Source organism: Urocampus carinirostris, chromosome 12 (genome assembly GCF_059441175.1).
Source record: "Urocampus carinirostris isolate Australia breed hairy pipefish chromosome 12, RoL_Ucar_1.0, whole genome shotgun sequence".
In the NCBI taxonomy this organism is placed as follows: Eukaryota; Metazoa; Chordata; class Actinopteri; order Syngnathiformes; family Syngnathidae; genus Urocampus; species Urocampus carinirostris.
Window position 1 is genome coordinate 3,820,043 of NC_142360.1, and position 12,722 is coordinate 3,832,764.

At 37.4% G+C, this 12,722-nt stretch overlaps 1 protein-coding gene across 1 annotated transcript; it reads right to left on the reverse strand.

Annotated features, from left to right (window-relative positions):
• Positions 1 to 546: 546 nt before the first annotated feature.
• hsd11b1la (hydroxysteroid (11-beta) dehydrogenase 1-like a) lies at positions 547 to 12,484 on the reverse strand. Its single transcript, XM_088349469.1, has 6 exons — positions 12,120 to 12,484; positions 4,576 to 4,706; positions 4,309 to 4,512; positions 4,152 to 4,245; positions 3,160 to 3,325; positions 547 to 897 (listed from the first exon to the last, which is right to left on the reverse strand). Exons 1-6 carry the CDS (start codon positions 12,199 to 12,201, stop codon positions 720 to 722), a joined length of 855 nt encoding a protein of 284 aa, XP_088205595.1. The 5' UTR covers positions 12,202 to 12,484; the 3' UTR covers positions 547 to 719.
• Between the last annotated feature and the right edge of the window lie 238 nt (positions 12,485 to 12,722).

Sequence of the window (12,722 nt, forward strand, 5' to 3'; positions counted from 1 at the left end):
GAGGTGCATTTATACAAAGACTTGATTACACACAGGTGGCTTCCATTTATCATTGTTTGTCATTTAGATCAACATTGAATCATTCAAAGATCCTCACTGAACTTCTGGACATAGTTTGCTACACTGAAAGTAAAGGGGCTTAATAATTTTGCACACCCACTTTTTGGTTTTTTATTTGTTAAAATATCCAATATAGTGTGTTCCACTTCATGACTATGTCCCACGTATTGTTGATGCTTCACAAGAAATTACAGTTTTATAAATTTATGTTTGAAGTCTGAAATGTGGCAAAAGGTCACAAAGTTCAAGGGGGCCAAATAGTTTCCCAAGCCACTGTAAGTCAACTCTAATCTCTCCAACATTACTTTTGTAGATATTTTTACGGGCGCTGTAAAATGTAGTCACTGTGAACGGACACACAGATACTAATAACATTGGTTATAACATTATACTTATAACATTGGTTATTAGTATCTGTCGGGAAGAAAAACAGTTATTGTGCCCATAAACAACCATTAACGCCGTTAAAAATTAAGTAAATACTGGTTTATGTTTCCAGAAGCAGGTTTTTATTGATATTCATAGGAAAATACAGTTTTTGTTCATCTCTGTTCAAGATCTTTGTAAGGAACGGACTAACAAATAGTCAACACATTTGGATTTTTCAATACATGAAAAGGACTACAAAACAGTAACAAATATCTTGAGTCTATATCTTTTTATAGGTTGTAGGACTTTTGTATGATGTAGTCTCTGGCATCGGGAAAGAAGTCTCTGAAAAGAAGCACCATGTATGTATACCAAGGGTAGAAGAGCTCCCGTTGTCTGGTGGCTGCAGTCTTAATGATGTTCAGAGCAGCTTCACTGGCTGGGTAGGCCGGCACGGTACTGACATCCCTAGGACACAAAGGATCACTGCAGTTTTTGTTGAGGTTTCTAGATAGATAGATAGATAGATACTTTATTCATCCCCGAAGGGAAATTCACTTTTCCAGCAGCATCCCTAAGCTGAGAACAATCGAAAATAACTGAGAACAATCGAAAATAACACGGGAGCTGCTGGAGTGGCTGCCATTCGTGACGGCGCCGGAGAAACGATTCAATTTGAATCATGTACAAACAAACAAACAATTGAATCATGTACAAGAAACGATTCAATCTGAATCATGTACAAACAAACAAACAATTGAATCATGTACAACAAACAAACAAAATATTTATGTTTCAATAAGTGGAGTGTTAATAAAATGGGGGGAAAATAATTTCTGATACTGATATAACCAGGTAAAACTAATTTTAAGTTACCTGTCCAAATGAATGTTGTGCCATCTCACCTTTCCCACTCTCTCTGCTCGCTCCTGAAACTTTATCAAATAGTCCAAAATTTTACCTCATCTCCGCTCACCTCGTCGTCCTCTTCTCCTTCCACTTCGCACTACAGAGACTTTTTAGCTGAGCCGTCTCTTATGACACCATCCCCTGATCTAGACCAAACTAATGCAAGCAAAAATGCAATGGCAAAGCAAAGCCACTGAGGAGCTAATCCCCCTTCGAGGATACAGAGGTCGATTATGTATTTATTATTCATATGGACAATTGATTAAATATGACTACATTTTTGTGTTTACTATTAAGACTCTTAAAAATTGAATTTAAGACATTTAAATGTCAATTAATGCCTTACTTTTTAACTTTTTAAGGATCCTAGGGAACCCTGAACAAGCAGTTATTGTATATTATATACAATATTATATTATATGGTAAATGTAAATGTCTGCATTTATTAGCGCTTTTCAAGTCTCTTATATTAGAAATAATTATACTATATATTATTATTGTATTATTATGGCATCTTGTTTAACTTTCTTTACAAAATACAGGCTTTATTACCATAGGCGTCTATCCCCCACTTTGCAGCTAATTCCCCTCGTTATGGACCAATTCGTGTCGTATCGGGAGGTAACAGCAGAACACTCAGTTCCGGTTTTATTTCATTAACAAACACAACAAATCTATTTTGAGCGACATTAAATGGGTCATAAACACACACAATGGACTGAAACTCACTCTTTCGTCCAAGGCTTGGCTGCGAGAATCTCCTGTTGTTGCTTTTTATCATACTTGTAAATTTCGTCGATGCTTTGAACCTCCTGCATGCTGTTGGTGAGCTCCCACGTCTTTTGTGCCGTGCTGCTGCCCGCCATTGTGGCACCACCGAGGACAAAGTATTTTAAGAAATAATTGAGGTTGAATTAAGACGTCGGAAATTTTGTAGTTGTCCTTAATATTTTGATTCTGGTTTCAGTAGCTTAGAGCTCAGGACGCCATGACTAGGACTCCAAGGTTTTGGAATAGAGAGATCTCTCGGTTTTCACGGTTAATGGGGACCAGAACCACCCGGGAACAGTAAAAATCTGCAAAGTAGTCGTAATAGCCCCCAAGGGGCAAACTTACCTGGAGATGACGTCATTACTGACTGAGAGTTATAAGACTGGAACAAAATATGGTTTTATTGTTGTTAAACAAAGTTAAAATGAGGTATGAGAGACGAGCCCCAACTTACTTCGACAAGCACGCCCCGACCACCACTGTGTGGTCCGGGCTTTATCACCCCCCAATACCCACACGGAAATCGAAACTCTTGGACTCTCACCACACCGGCAGGACGTTGAAGCCACTGTGGATAGCCCTGAGCGGATGACTGATGGCGCGCTAGTATCGGGTGTTAGCTTAGCCGTAGCAGTAGGTTGGACATGCAGCCAGGCTATTGCTTCCCGGGCGCAATAATAATCCACGCAGCACCTGCTGGTGATCAGCATTTTTTTGTGTTTTTCTGACTTTCCTAAGGGTCCAATTGAATTGATGGATTATCCTTATCAGCTTGTTTTGATTTGAAGATGTTTGACTGACAGCATATCAGTCGCCCACACCCACCCAACACAGAGCACCCTCCCTAATCTGTTCCGTGCTGTCTGCTGTCTATTACAAAACACAATACACGCTACGTTGATATCAATGAGAGTAAAGACCATCCAATTAAAAAATCTGCGAAGGAGTAAACCACCAATAACCGAAGCCGTAAGTAGCGAGGGGTCTCTGTAATCCTGACAATGCCTAGAATAAAACAGGAGTTTGTTTGTGCTCTCTTTTCAGACTTACTTGACTTTTTCCATGGCGGAGTCGGTGTCAATGAGGCCCAGTGTGCACATCGTGATCGATACGTTGCTGTTCTTCATGGCCAGCTCGTGTTTGAGAGCCCCAAAGAAACCATTCAAAGCAAATTTGGTGGACGTGTATGGCGCCACGAAGGGACTGGTTAATTTGCCTGGAGAGTTAACGATGGTTTTTGGAATCGGTTAGAACTTTGGTATGCTTACATGGGGTGAATCGTCGGATTAAGATCAGAAATCGGTGTTTGGGCCATCCTGAATACAGACGCTGTCCTACTTACGAACGAGATTCCAGATGATCATTCGTAAGTTGCTTCGGTGCTGTATTTTGTATGTTTAAGGTTTATATAAGTATGTTTAAGGCTTGTATAAGTAAACTGTATTGTTTTGAACTGAAATTTTTTTTTTAACAAAATAGTATGCTCTATAAATATAAATAAAGTTGAGTTCAACTTACTTTTGGAAGATGCGCTTCAAGAGTTAGGCCACTTCCTACTCCGTTGTAAAAAGTGGCCGAAAAAAACCGTTTCGACCATTTTCTCAACCGCATCAAGCTTTCTTATTCCACTTTAATTCCAAAAGAAACAGCTCGCCACTTCTTTACCCCAACCATATTGAATGGATGCACGAGGAAGAAAAAACAATAAAAATGTCAAAGTTCTGGAGATACAGTAGTGTGATTCCACACGAACTAGGAAGAGGAAGCGGATTTCTTCTACGAGGTGGATGCTGGGTGAGCTCTCACAGCGCCACACGTCGGTAGCGGCGGAAAGAAGCACTACTGTAATGTCCTCTACTCGGAAAAAGGTGCACACAACAAAAAATCAAACTTACAGCAATGTCCGGATATTTTTCGACATCCCGAAGAAAATGTTCGTATCTACCGTTATTCATAACTCTTATGTTTGTAAGTAGGGGAGCGTCTGTACTGAGTTATCCTAAGTCAAATGTGTCTTAACAAGCTAACAGTTATCATCATACCTAAAAGAGACGAAACCACCACGAGCGAGCCTTTACTTTGCTCGAGAGTTGGGAGGCCTTTCCAGGCCATCTGGGTGTAACTCAAGAAGTTGACCTTTTGGATGAATTAAAGCGTCATATTATAACTACAAATTCTGTTAGAGTATCATCCGTTTACCTTCATTAGCCACTCAAGGTGAGGCACATCGCCTTCCCACATTCTAAAGGGGCTGGATCCGATGTGGTTTAGAACCAGGTAATCCAGACCGCCGAGCCGCTCTACGGCGAAATTGACCACTTTCTCCGGGTCGGAATTGCTGCCCATATCTGCAGCTATGTACAATGCCTTCTGAGCTCCCAAGCTCAGGCACTTGTCCGCCACCTAGAGGTAACAAAAATGGTTGGAAGAAACTCAGAACACTTCCCAACAGTTTTCCTGACCAACCTGATGTAAGACTTTTTCCCTTCTCGCAGTGATGACGATCTGGGAGCCCAATTTGGCATAGTGATACGCCATTTGTTCACCGATGCCAGAGCTGGCCCCAGTCACCAGGACCCTGGCACCTTGGAGGGATTCTGAAAGAATCAAGAATGTTATTAGTCAGTTTCATATAGTCTATAGCAGGGGTCTCTAACGTGGTGCCCGCGGGCATCAGGGTGCCCCCTAAGGGCGGCTAAAGTTCCCGCAGACTTGTTTTTGCAGTGTTTTTCAGAGGATCTGTGTCTAAATTGTTTAGAAAACCTTTGTAAATATATATTTTTTTACATTTTAGCATTTATTTATCGCACTGAAGGGTTACTTTTTTATTTTATTGCAATTTATGTTCTTGCTTAACTTTAAATCCGTTCTGTGTGGAAAAAGCTTGCTTACCAAACTATTAGTTTAACTCCAAATCACTAAATCCAAATAAATGTTCCTCCCGGTGTTGGGGTGAAAGACGCACGGCTTCCTCCTCCCACCTCCATCGCATCAGACGTCATTTACACTTCTTGCCAATAGCTTACAAGATTTACAAACTTTCTTTCTGTTTTTTGGCTAAATCTTTCACTATTTGCAGTTTGTAATCTGCAAAATTTGATTTTCTTTTCAGTTTCATTTTGTTGGGTTTCACTTTCGTTCACTGCATATCGCGGGGATGCCACTTGCAGTGCACAGTTGATTTGAGGAACTCTGCCCCAAGTAAACCCCAAGCTGCGTAGTTCAGCCGAAAAGCACAGTTCGGCCCTGAAGTACGCACGGCCCAAGTATAGCTTTGTGTTTACTTTGGCGGCAAATTAAAGCTTCAGGTTTATTTGGGCGCGGGTTTCAAATCAAGTTAATTCGTCAGGTTTGGGCGGGTTCGGGTTTAAAGACCTGCGACTTAGTCGGGTTGGGCTGAATTTTTTAGGTCCAATCGTATCTCTACCTCTTATGCCCAGAGAACTGAGAAGCTCTTTATGTTTCGGTCAGGTACAGCTGTTTTGGTTAGCAGCAGAACAGGCCAAAGGGAATTTTTTCAGAGTCATGGATATTTTCTTAATAGTGAATTCACGCAAAAAGGGCATTTCTCACATTTTTGAGGTTTCGAATACAAATCTCTATTCAACTAAAAGAGCTCCTCTTTTACAGAATAACATGGACCGTGGTGGAGCGGATTAAGCACTTGCGCCCCAGGGTTTGAATCCTGGCTCCAGCTTTCCAGTGTGGCCTTAGCGTTTTCTTCCCAAGCATGGATGGATTTTCTTCGGATGTTCTGGGTCCGTCCTGCCTAACCAAAACTTGCATCCGAGGTACTCTTGAAAGAACACCGAGTTAAGATTTGGGTTATTTTTAGGGATGCACAATAAATGTTTTTACCTAACAGATACAATCTTGCTTCTGGAGAACGGTACCATTAACTGATAACAAACAGGGTTCGTACAGGTGCTAAAATTCCTTGAAAATGCTTGAATTTTAATTATGTGTTTTCAAGGTCAGGATAGGCTTGAATTTTAGGTGAAGAGCTTGAAATGTTTGCCATTGCCGTGTTTCTCGACAGTCTTGACTCTACAGACCACGCAATAAATGAAGAAACATTTATAAAGTGCATGAAGATGACACCTGCTCTGGTGGTTTGTCATTATCGCATTGTCATGTGAAGCGTCACCGCCCCCTACGGGTCGCACCCAAGAGTACAGCTGCTTTTAGAAAAACAGCTCTTCAAGCTCGGCTCACTGAGAAGAGACAAGCTCTTTCGGCTTTAATGTTATATTATCAATAGTAATCAAACATTATGCACCAAATTAGTAATACGTCATGCATTTTGTTTTGCATGGGATCCCTGAAAAACACATGAAATATAAAGTAAAATATTCGTGGAGATACCTAAAAATGTAGAATACAAAACAATTTTAGCTTTTTACACACGGAACAGATTTAAAGTTGAGCAACAACACATAATGAAAAATGCAAAACAAGAAAATAAAAATTAAAAATATTAACCCTTCAATGCTATAAATAAAAGCTAAAACGTAAAATAATAATAATAATTAAAAAAAAATATATATATCTATATAAACATATATATTTACAATTCTATTTTAACTTCTGAAAAATACTGCAAAAAAAAATAATCAAATAAGTAGAAAAAAAAGAAAGATATATTAAACTGTGCTTCGGAGCAATCAACACCTTTACAATAAGTCCAAATCTGACTCATTTTTCCGCCTTTATACATACAGTACTCTTTTTTTTGTCCTCTGTTTTGAACTCCATTATTACCCAACACCTATACAGCCCTTTCCGTGTTTGTAAACAAGTATGACATTGTTGAAGCAGAATGGCAGAATTCATGTCAGTTTATAGCACCCCATTGACACAAAAACATCTCAAAAGAGAAACAAATATCTGCTAACAGCAAAATTGGCCTTAAAAGTGTTTAAAAAGTGCTCGACTTTGGCCATGAAAATGGTGTACAAACAAAATGCATGCATGTGTTTAAATTTACAAAAGCATCATACAGCTTTGGTAAACTTCAACTTGAGGTTTATACTTCATAACCAGTGTTGGGTTACCAAAAAAAAAATAGTTATAGTTACTCACTACCTCTTCCAAAATGTAAGTTAGTAATTGAATTACTCTGTAATAAAAGAAACTAGTTACCCGGGAAATTAACTATTTCCGTTACTCGAAAAAAAATTGTTGCATGCTCTTCACCAGCAACAAATTTATCCTACACTTGAAGTGCAAAAAAAAATAAACAGTAAACATTATAATAACATAACAATAAGCAGTAAACAATATAAAGTGAGTTTTACCAAATTGAATAACCTGAGACAACTGATCAAGTAGACATAGCCTAATCTACTTCAAGTGTTTTGTTCACGACAGAAATCCATAATGTAAAAATTCAATTGAGTTTCACTCTATGGAATAAATCACAATCTCTAGTCAGGCAACTCCTCAAGTACACATATGCTACTGTACTTTAAGAATTCTCACTAAACAAAGTCAGTCAGGTAGAAGAAAAGAGCAAGGTTATCGCTCAGCCAATTCTTTTTATATGGACCAGTGACACCCGACCAGATCATGTCTCTATGGGCGTGGTCTTAAATAACTGATACTCGCAGTATCAGGTGACGGTGTTTGAAATTGCTAAACTTGTTAGAAAGCTAAAGAAGTGAGAAATTTGTGCAGTGTTCTGTACTTGAGAATGCCCCTCCAATCGACATAATTACGTACGCTGAGAACATTATTTTATCAATACATTGCCTTGGATGCTTAATTACATTCAAAACTTCATGTTACCAGATTTCATTATGGTACATGGTGAATTGGTACGTTCGGGAACTGTCCAAAAGGGGATGCCGTCGTTCCATCCATTCCAAAGCGAGTCACCCGAATCAAGGACGGTGGAAGTCGTTTTAGTGCTGGGTTTATTTGCTCTACACTATTTTCTCACTTCGGATTGGAATGGATTGTGATGCTTTCTTTGTTGTAATTCCAACCTTTGGCAATTGTTGTCCATACTTTGTTGCCTGACATGAAACCTGCTTGTTGGTGAACGAATATGGCAAAAAGCTAGCCAGGATGTTCTTATTTACAGGAAGAGTGCACGCTCTGACATAGTTTAGCACTGGTGATCTAGTAACGAATTGTCATGCCAAAGATGGCGAAGACGTTTTTTGGATTGTTAACAACAGCCGATTCTTACTAGAGAGTATCGCACCGCTTTTTATCATCAATAACGAGAACATCGTTGTAACGACGGAATAAAAAATGAGTTTGATTCCAACAATGCTGAAAAAAGAACACCTATACGTAACGGCGTCATTTATAACAACGTTATTCCCAACACTGTATATAACCAGTTTAGGTATTGCCGATAACGAGATTGATATCAAACCAATAACGAAAATATAAACGAGTACACGGCACTTATCACAATAGCAAAAAAGGAAACTCATTTGAATGGAGTTATCTTTACAGGTTAAAGTGCGGTGTTATCCAAGGTATTTGACCTCAGAGTAAGGAAGGTAGTAGGATCAAGTTCACGAGGCTGCTTCAGCGATATTTTTGTTTCTCTCAAATTCAATTCAAGGAAGGCACGCATTTTTTCCGACACAGAAAAATACCCGGTAATTAGAGGATCATATATCCAATTAGTGCAAACTCGTTTGGCTTGCTGTCATTTTTTTGTACTACTTTCAATCTTCTTAATAAAAAAATCCCACAAGTTTCTAAAAAAGCCACATTCTAAATAAATTCCATGTGGTCGGAGTCACAAGCATGTAAAATATTTCACGATTTCAAGCCGATTTGGACTTTTTCCTCACCAATTCCTCCGCAGGGCAAAATAATTGAGGTTGTGCCAACGTCACTAAGTAGTAATTTGTTCTCCGAGTACAAAAATGTTATTCAGTTTACAGTAAGAGTATTCAGCATTCCAATACCCGCAAATCACAGTAGAGTACAGTAAGAATCTACGTTGAAACCACTATTGAAGAGTACTTTAATGCTTTGCCTTGTTTCATTGAAAATGCTAAAATTGTAAATATCTTGCCCTGCGACTGGCTGGCAACCAGTTAAGGATGTTCCCTGCCCACTGCCAGAAGATAGCTGGGATGGACTCCAGCACCCCCGCGACCCTACTGAGGATAAGCGGTGCAGATAATGGATGGATGTAAATATCTTATGTATTAAAGCAGCATTGTAACATTTTACTATAATAATCTTTTTCAAATGTACTGTATTACTTTATTGATTCATTCTTTGAATTCTCAAGAAACTTTTTGTTGCCTGAGACTAAATTATAGTCTAAATAAATTAAATTGAAATAGTTTAGTCATTCCTGCCTTTGGTTCCTTGTAAAATAACAATAAAAATACTTAAAATTGGTACAATTATTTGAAATAACTATTATTTATTCGCGATCGAACCTCTTGTGTGGAGTTTGCATGTTCTCCACGCGCTTGCGTGGGTTTCCGGGGCACTCCGGTTTCCTCCCACATTCCAAAAACATGCATGTTAGGTTAATTGGCCGGTCCAAATTGTTCCTAGGTGTGAATGAGAGAGAGATTGTCTTTCCCTGTGTGCCCTGCGACTGGCTGGCAACTAGTTCAGGGTGTCCCCTGCCCACTGCCTGAAGACAGCTGAGAAGGCTCCAGCACCCCCGCGACCCTACTGAGGATAAGTGGTGCAGATAATGGATATTTATTCGCCCATAAAAATGTAAAAAAAATAAAAATAAAAAGATCATATATGTACAGTGGGACCTCGGTTATCGCGGTTGATGGGAACCAAAACCACCCGCGATAAGTGAAAATCCGCAAAGTAGCGGCGCACCTTAAAGAAAAAAAAAAAAAAAAAATATATATATATATATATATATATATATATACCAGTATATATATATACCAGTATATATATATATATATATACCAGTATATATATATATATATATATATATATATATACCAGTATATATATATATATATATATATATATATTTATTATTTTTTTTTTTCATTATTTTATTCTATTATTATTTTTTAGATCTGTGAAGCTCTGAACCCGCGAACGTGGAACCACGAAGTAGTGACGCCCCTTCAAAAATGCTTAAAACATTTTTTTTTTAAATTATTATTATTATTTTTTTTAATTATGATTTTATTTTATTATTATTATTTTTTAGACCTGCGAAGCTCTGAACCCGCGAACATGGAACCACGAAGTAGCGACGCCCCTTCAAAAATGCTTAAAAAAATAAAAAATAAAACAAATAAAAAATAGAAAAAATTAAATTATTTTATTTTATTATTACTATTTTTGGTGATAGAAAGGAGTGGAGAGGTGTTGTTAAAGGATAGTGGGATTGTGGACGCGTTCTTAAGGATGGGCTGGGCACCCGTATGATGCGGCAGGGGTAAACCAGTGAAAGCTGTCGGGCCCTGCTGTTGAAGCAAAGAGTGTGTTGTGTCACCCTGACCCGAGTGACATGGCCGCTTTCTGGTGTCCCATTTTATCGGGAGGGACGAAAGCATGACCAACTTGGGTGCCGAGGTGCCTAACTTGTTTGGGTGTTTGGGCAATTGGGTTGGCCATGGTCCAAAAATTTTGTGTGGTTTTTTTTTACTATTTATTTCCCTTTTATTTTCTTTGTTATTGTATGTGTGTGTCTTGCTGTCAGTCAACCCTCTTGAGGGATATGACAAAGGTAGATAGATAGATACAGTAGATAGAATTACTATTTTTTTAGGCCCGCGAAGCTCTGAATCCGCGAACGTCGAAGCACGAAGTAGCGAGGTCCCACTGTATTACATTGAAAATAAAATGAAAACATATCTAACTTTATTGAATATTTTAAATGTATTATTTTTTTCTTTCATTTAAGGTTTGAGTTTTTCAATTATGTTGGCTTAGTCTGAAACATAAATTATTTTAGTTTTAAAAGTATGAATAGATGAATACATAAATAAATACATAAATTATTTTATTTCATTCACTACTTATTTTCCTGTTGAAAATATATACATCTAGAATTAAAATAAAACCACAAAGCTTAACTTTATTAAATAATAATTATAAAAAATAAATATTATAAAAATAAATAAATAAATAAATAAATATAAAATAAAACCAAAAATCAAATAAATACATAAAAATATAATAAATTTTCCTAGAAGAATTAGCAGGATGCTGATGGGCCTCATGGCACACATGTGGAAAATGTATCATTTTTGCAGCTATTTTGCCCCATATGAAATAATAATATTAAATATTTTTTATATATATATTTGTCATTTCAAGAAAGTTGCCCTGATGGTAAATCATTAAAAAAGTGATGAAATTAGTTTTTTTCAATTTAGTATTTTTCAAGAAATACATAAATTATCAAGAATATATAATAAAATAAATATGAATCCAACAAATAATTTAAGACAAAATTTGAGCGCAGTAGGAAAGATTAAATCATAGCAAAAGAGTCATGAAAAGTCACATATAACATGTTAATGCTCAAGTTATTGATTTTATAAAAAAAGATTCATGGGGAAAAAAACATTTTGATGACTTCCATGAACACAAATAAGAGAACATTGCATTAGGTTTTACGAGATGCACTATTGCATATTGTCGACATTTCGTTCTGTGTACATTGTTACACAGAATGACAATACAAGGAAATTATTATTATTATTATATCGAGAATATCTATACTATTCTATCTATTATATCTTGCAGTCTTGTAACAATTAAACCTTTATTGCTGCTAATGCCATTGCGCTATTTTCTCAAGCACTTACAACTTAGGCCAGTCTACAAGCAGTACCTTGTAAATATTACTCTTCTATCTATGTTCCTCTTGGAGCACCAGGTCTAATCTCGTTGTAAAAACGTTGCAATCAATGATGATAACTCTATTCTCTGCAGTCTTTTTACCGTGCATCGAAGATTTTGACATAAATCATCGATTAAAAGCGTTTACATGCAAGAAAACAAAAACAAAAATCTGAAGGAGAGAGCAAACTCACCCGCATTGAACGTGGGTGCGTTCCATTTGATAGCGAGCAGAACTCCAACACTTGCCAGCAGGACTTTGGTCAACGTTTTCATGTTGTAAACTGTTTATTCAGATGGATTCGATAACGTTACAAATACAATTGGTCTGCGTGAGAAAATACTCGTAAATCCTGGTCTGTTTGGTGCGCGTCCTTCCCTTTTGGTTTATGTCAAAGTGGGCGTGTCGGTGCAGATAAGATAATTGAACATTAATCAGTGTGTTTTGATTTATAAATTGTGTTCGGCTGTTTTAAGGTTGTCAGGTACATTTTTCAAAAGATAATTTGAAAAACTTTTGATTTACAAAGAAAATCCTCGTAAACACTTTGTCTTAATTATAAACAGTAAGGGTAATGATGTAATACCTTTGCGTGCCACCACTTCTCAGGCTGGGGAGGAGCGATCCATTTTATTCAGGGGTGAACTTGGAATCGTGAATTTAAACTGCCGTCTTTGAACGCAATTTTTTACCAGGAAAATTGTAAATATATTAAAGTTGTCGATATATTACACTAGTGGGTGTTTGGTTCTATTATGGGTGGGAATATTATGCTGGGATAAGGGAGTCACAAATT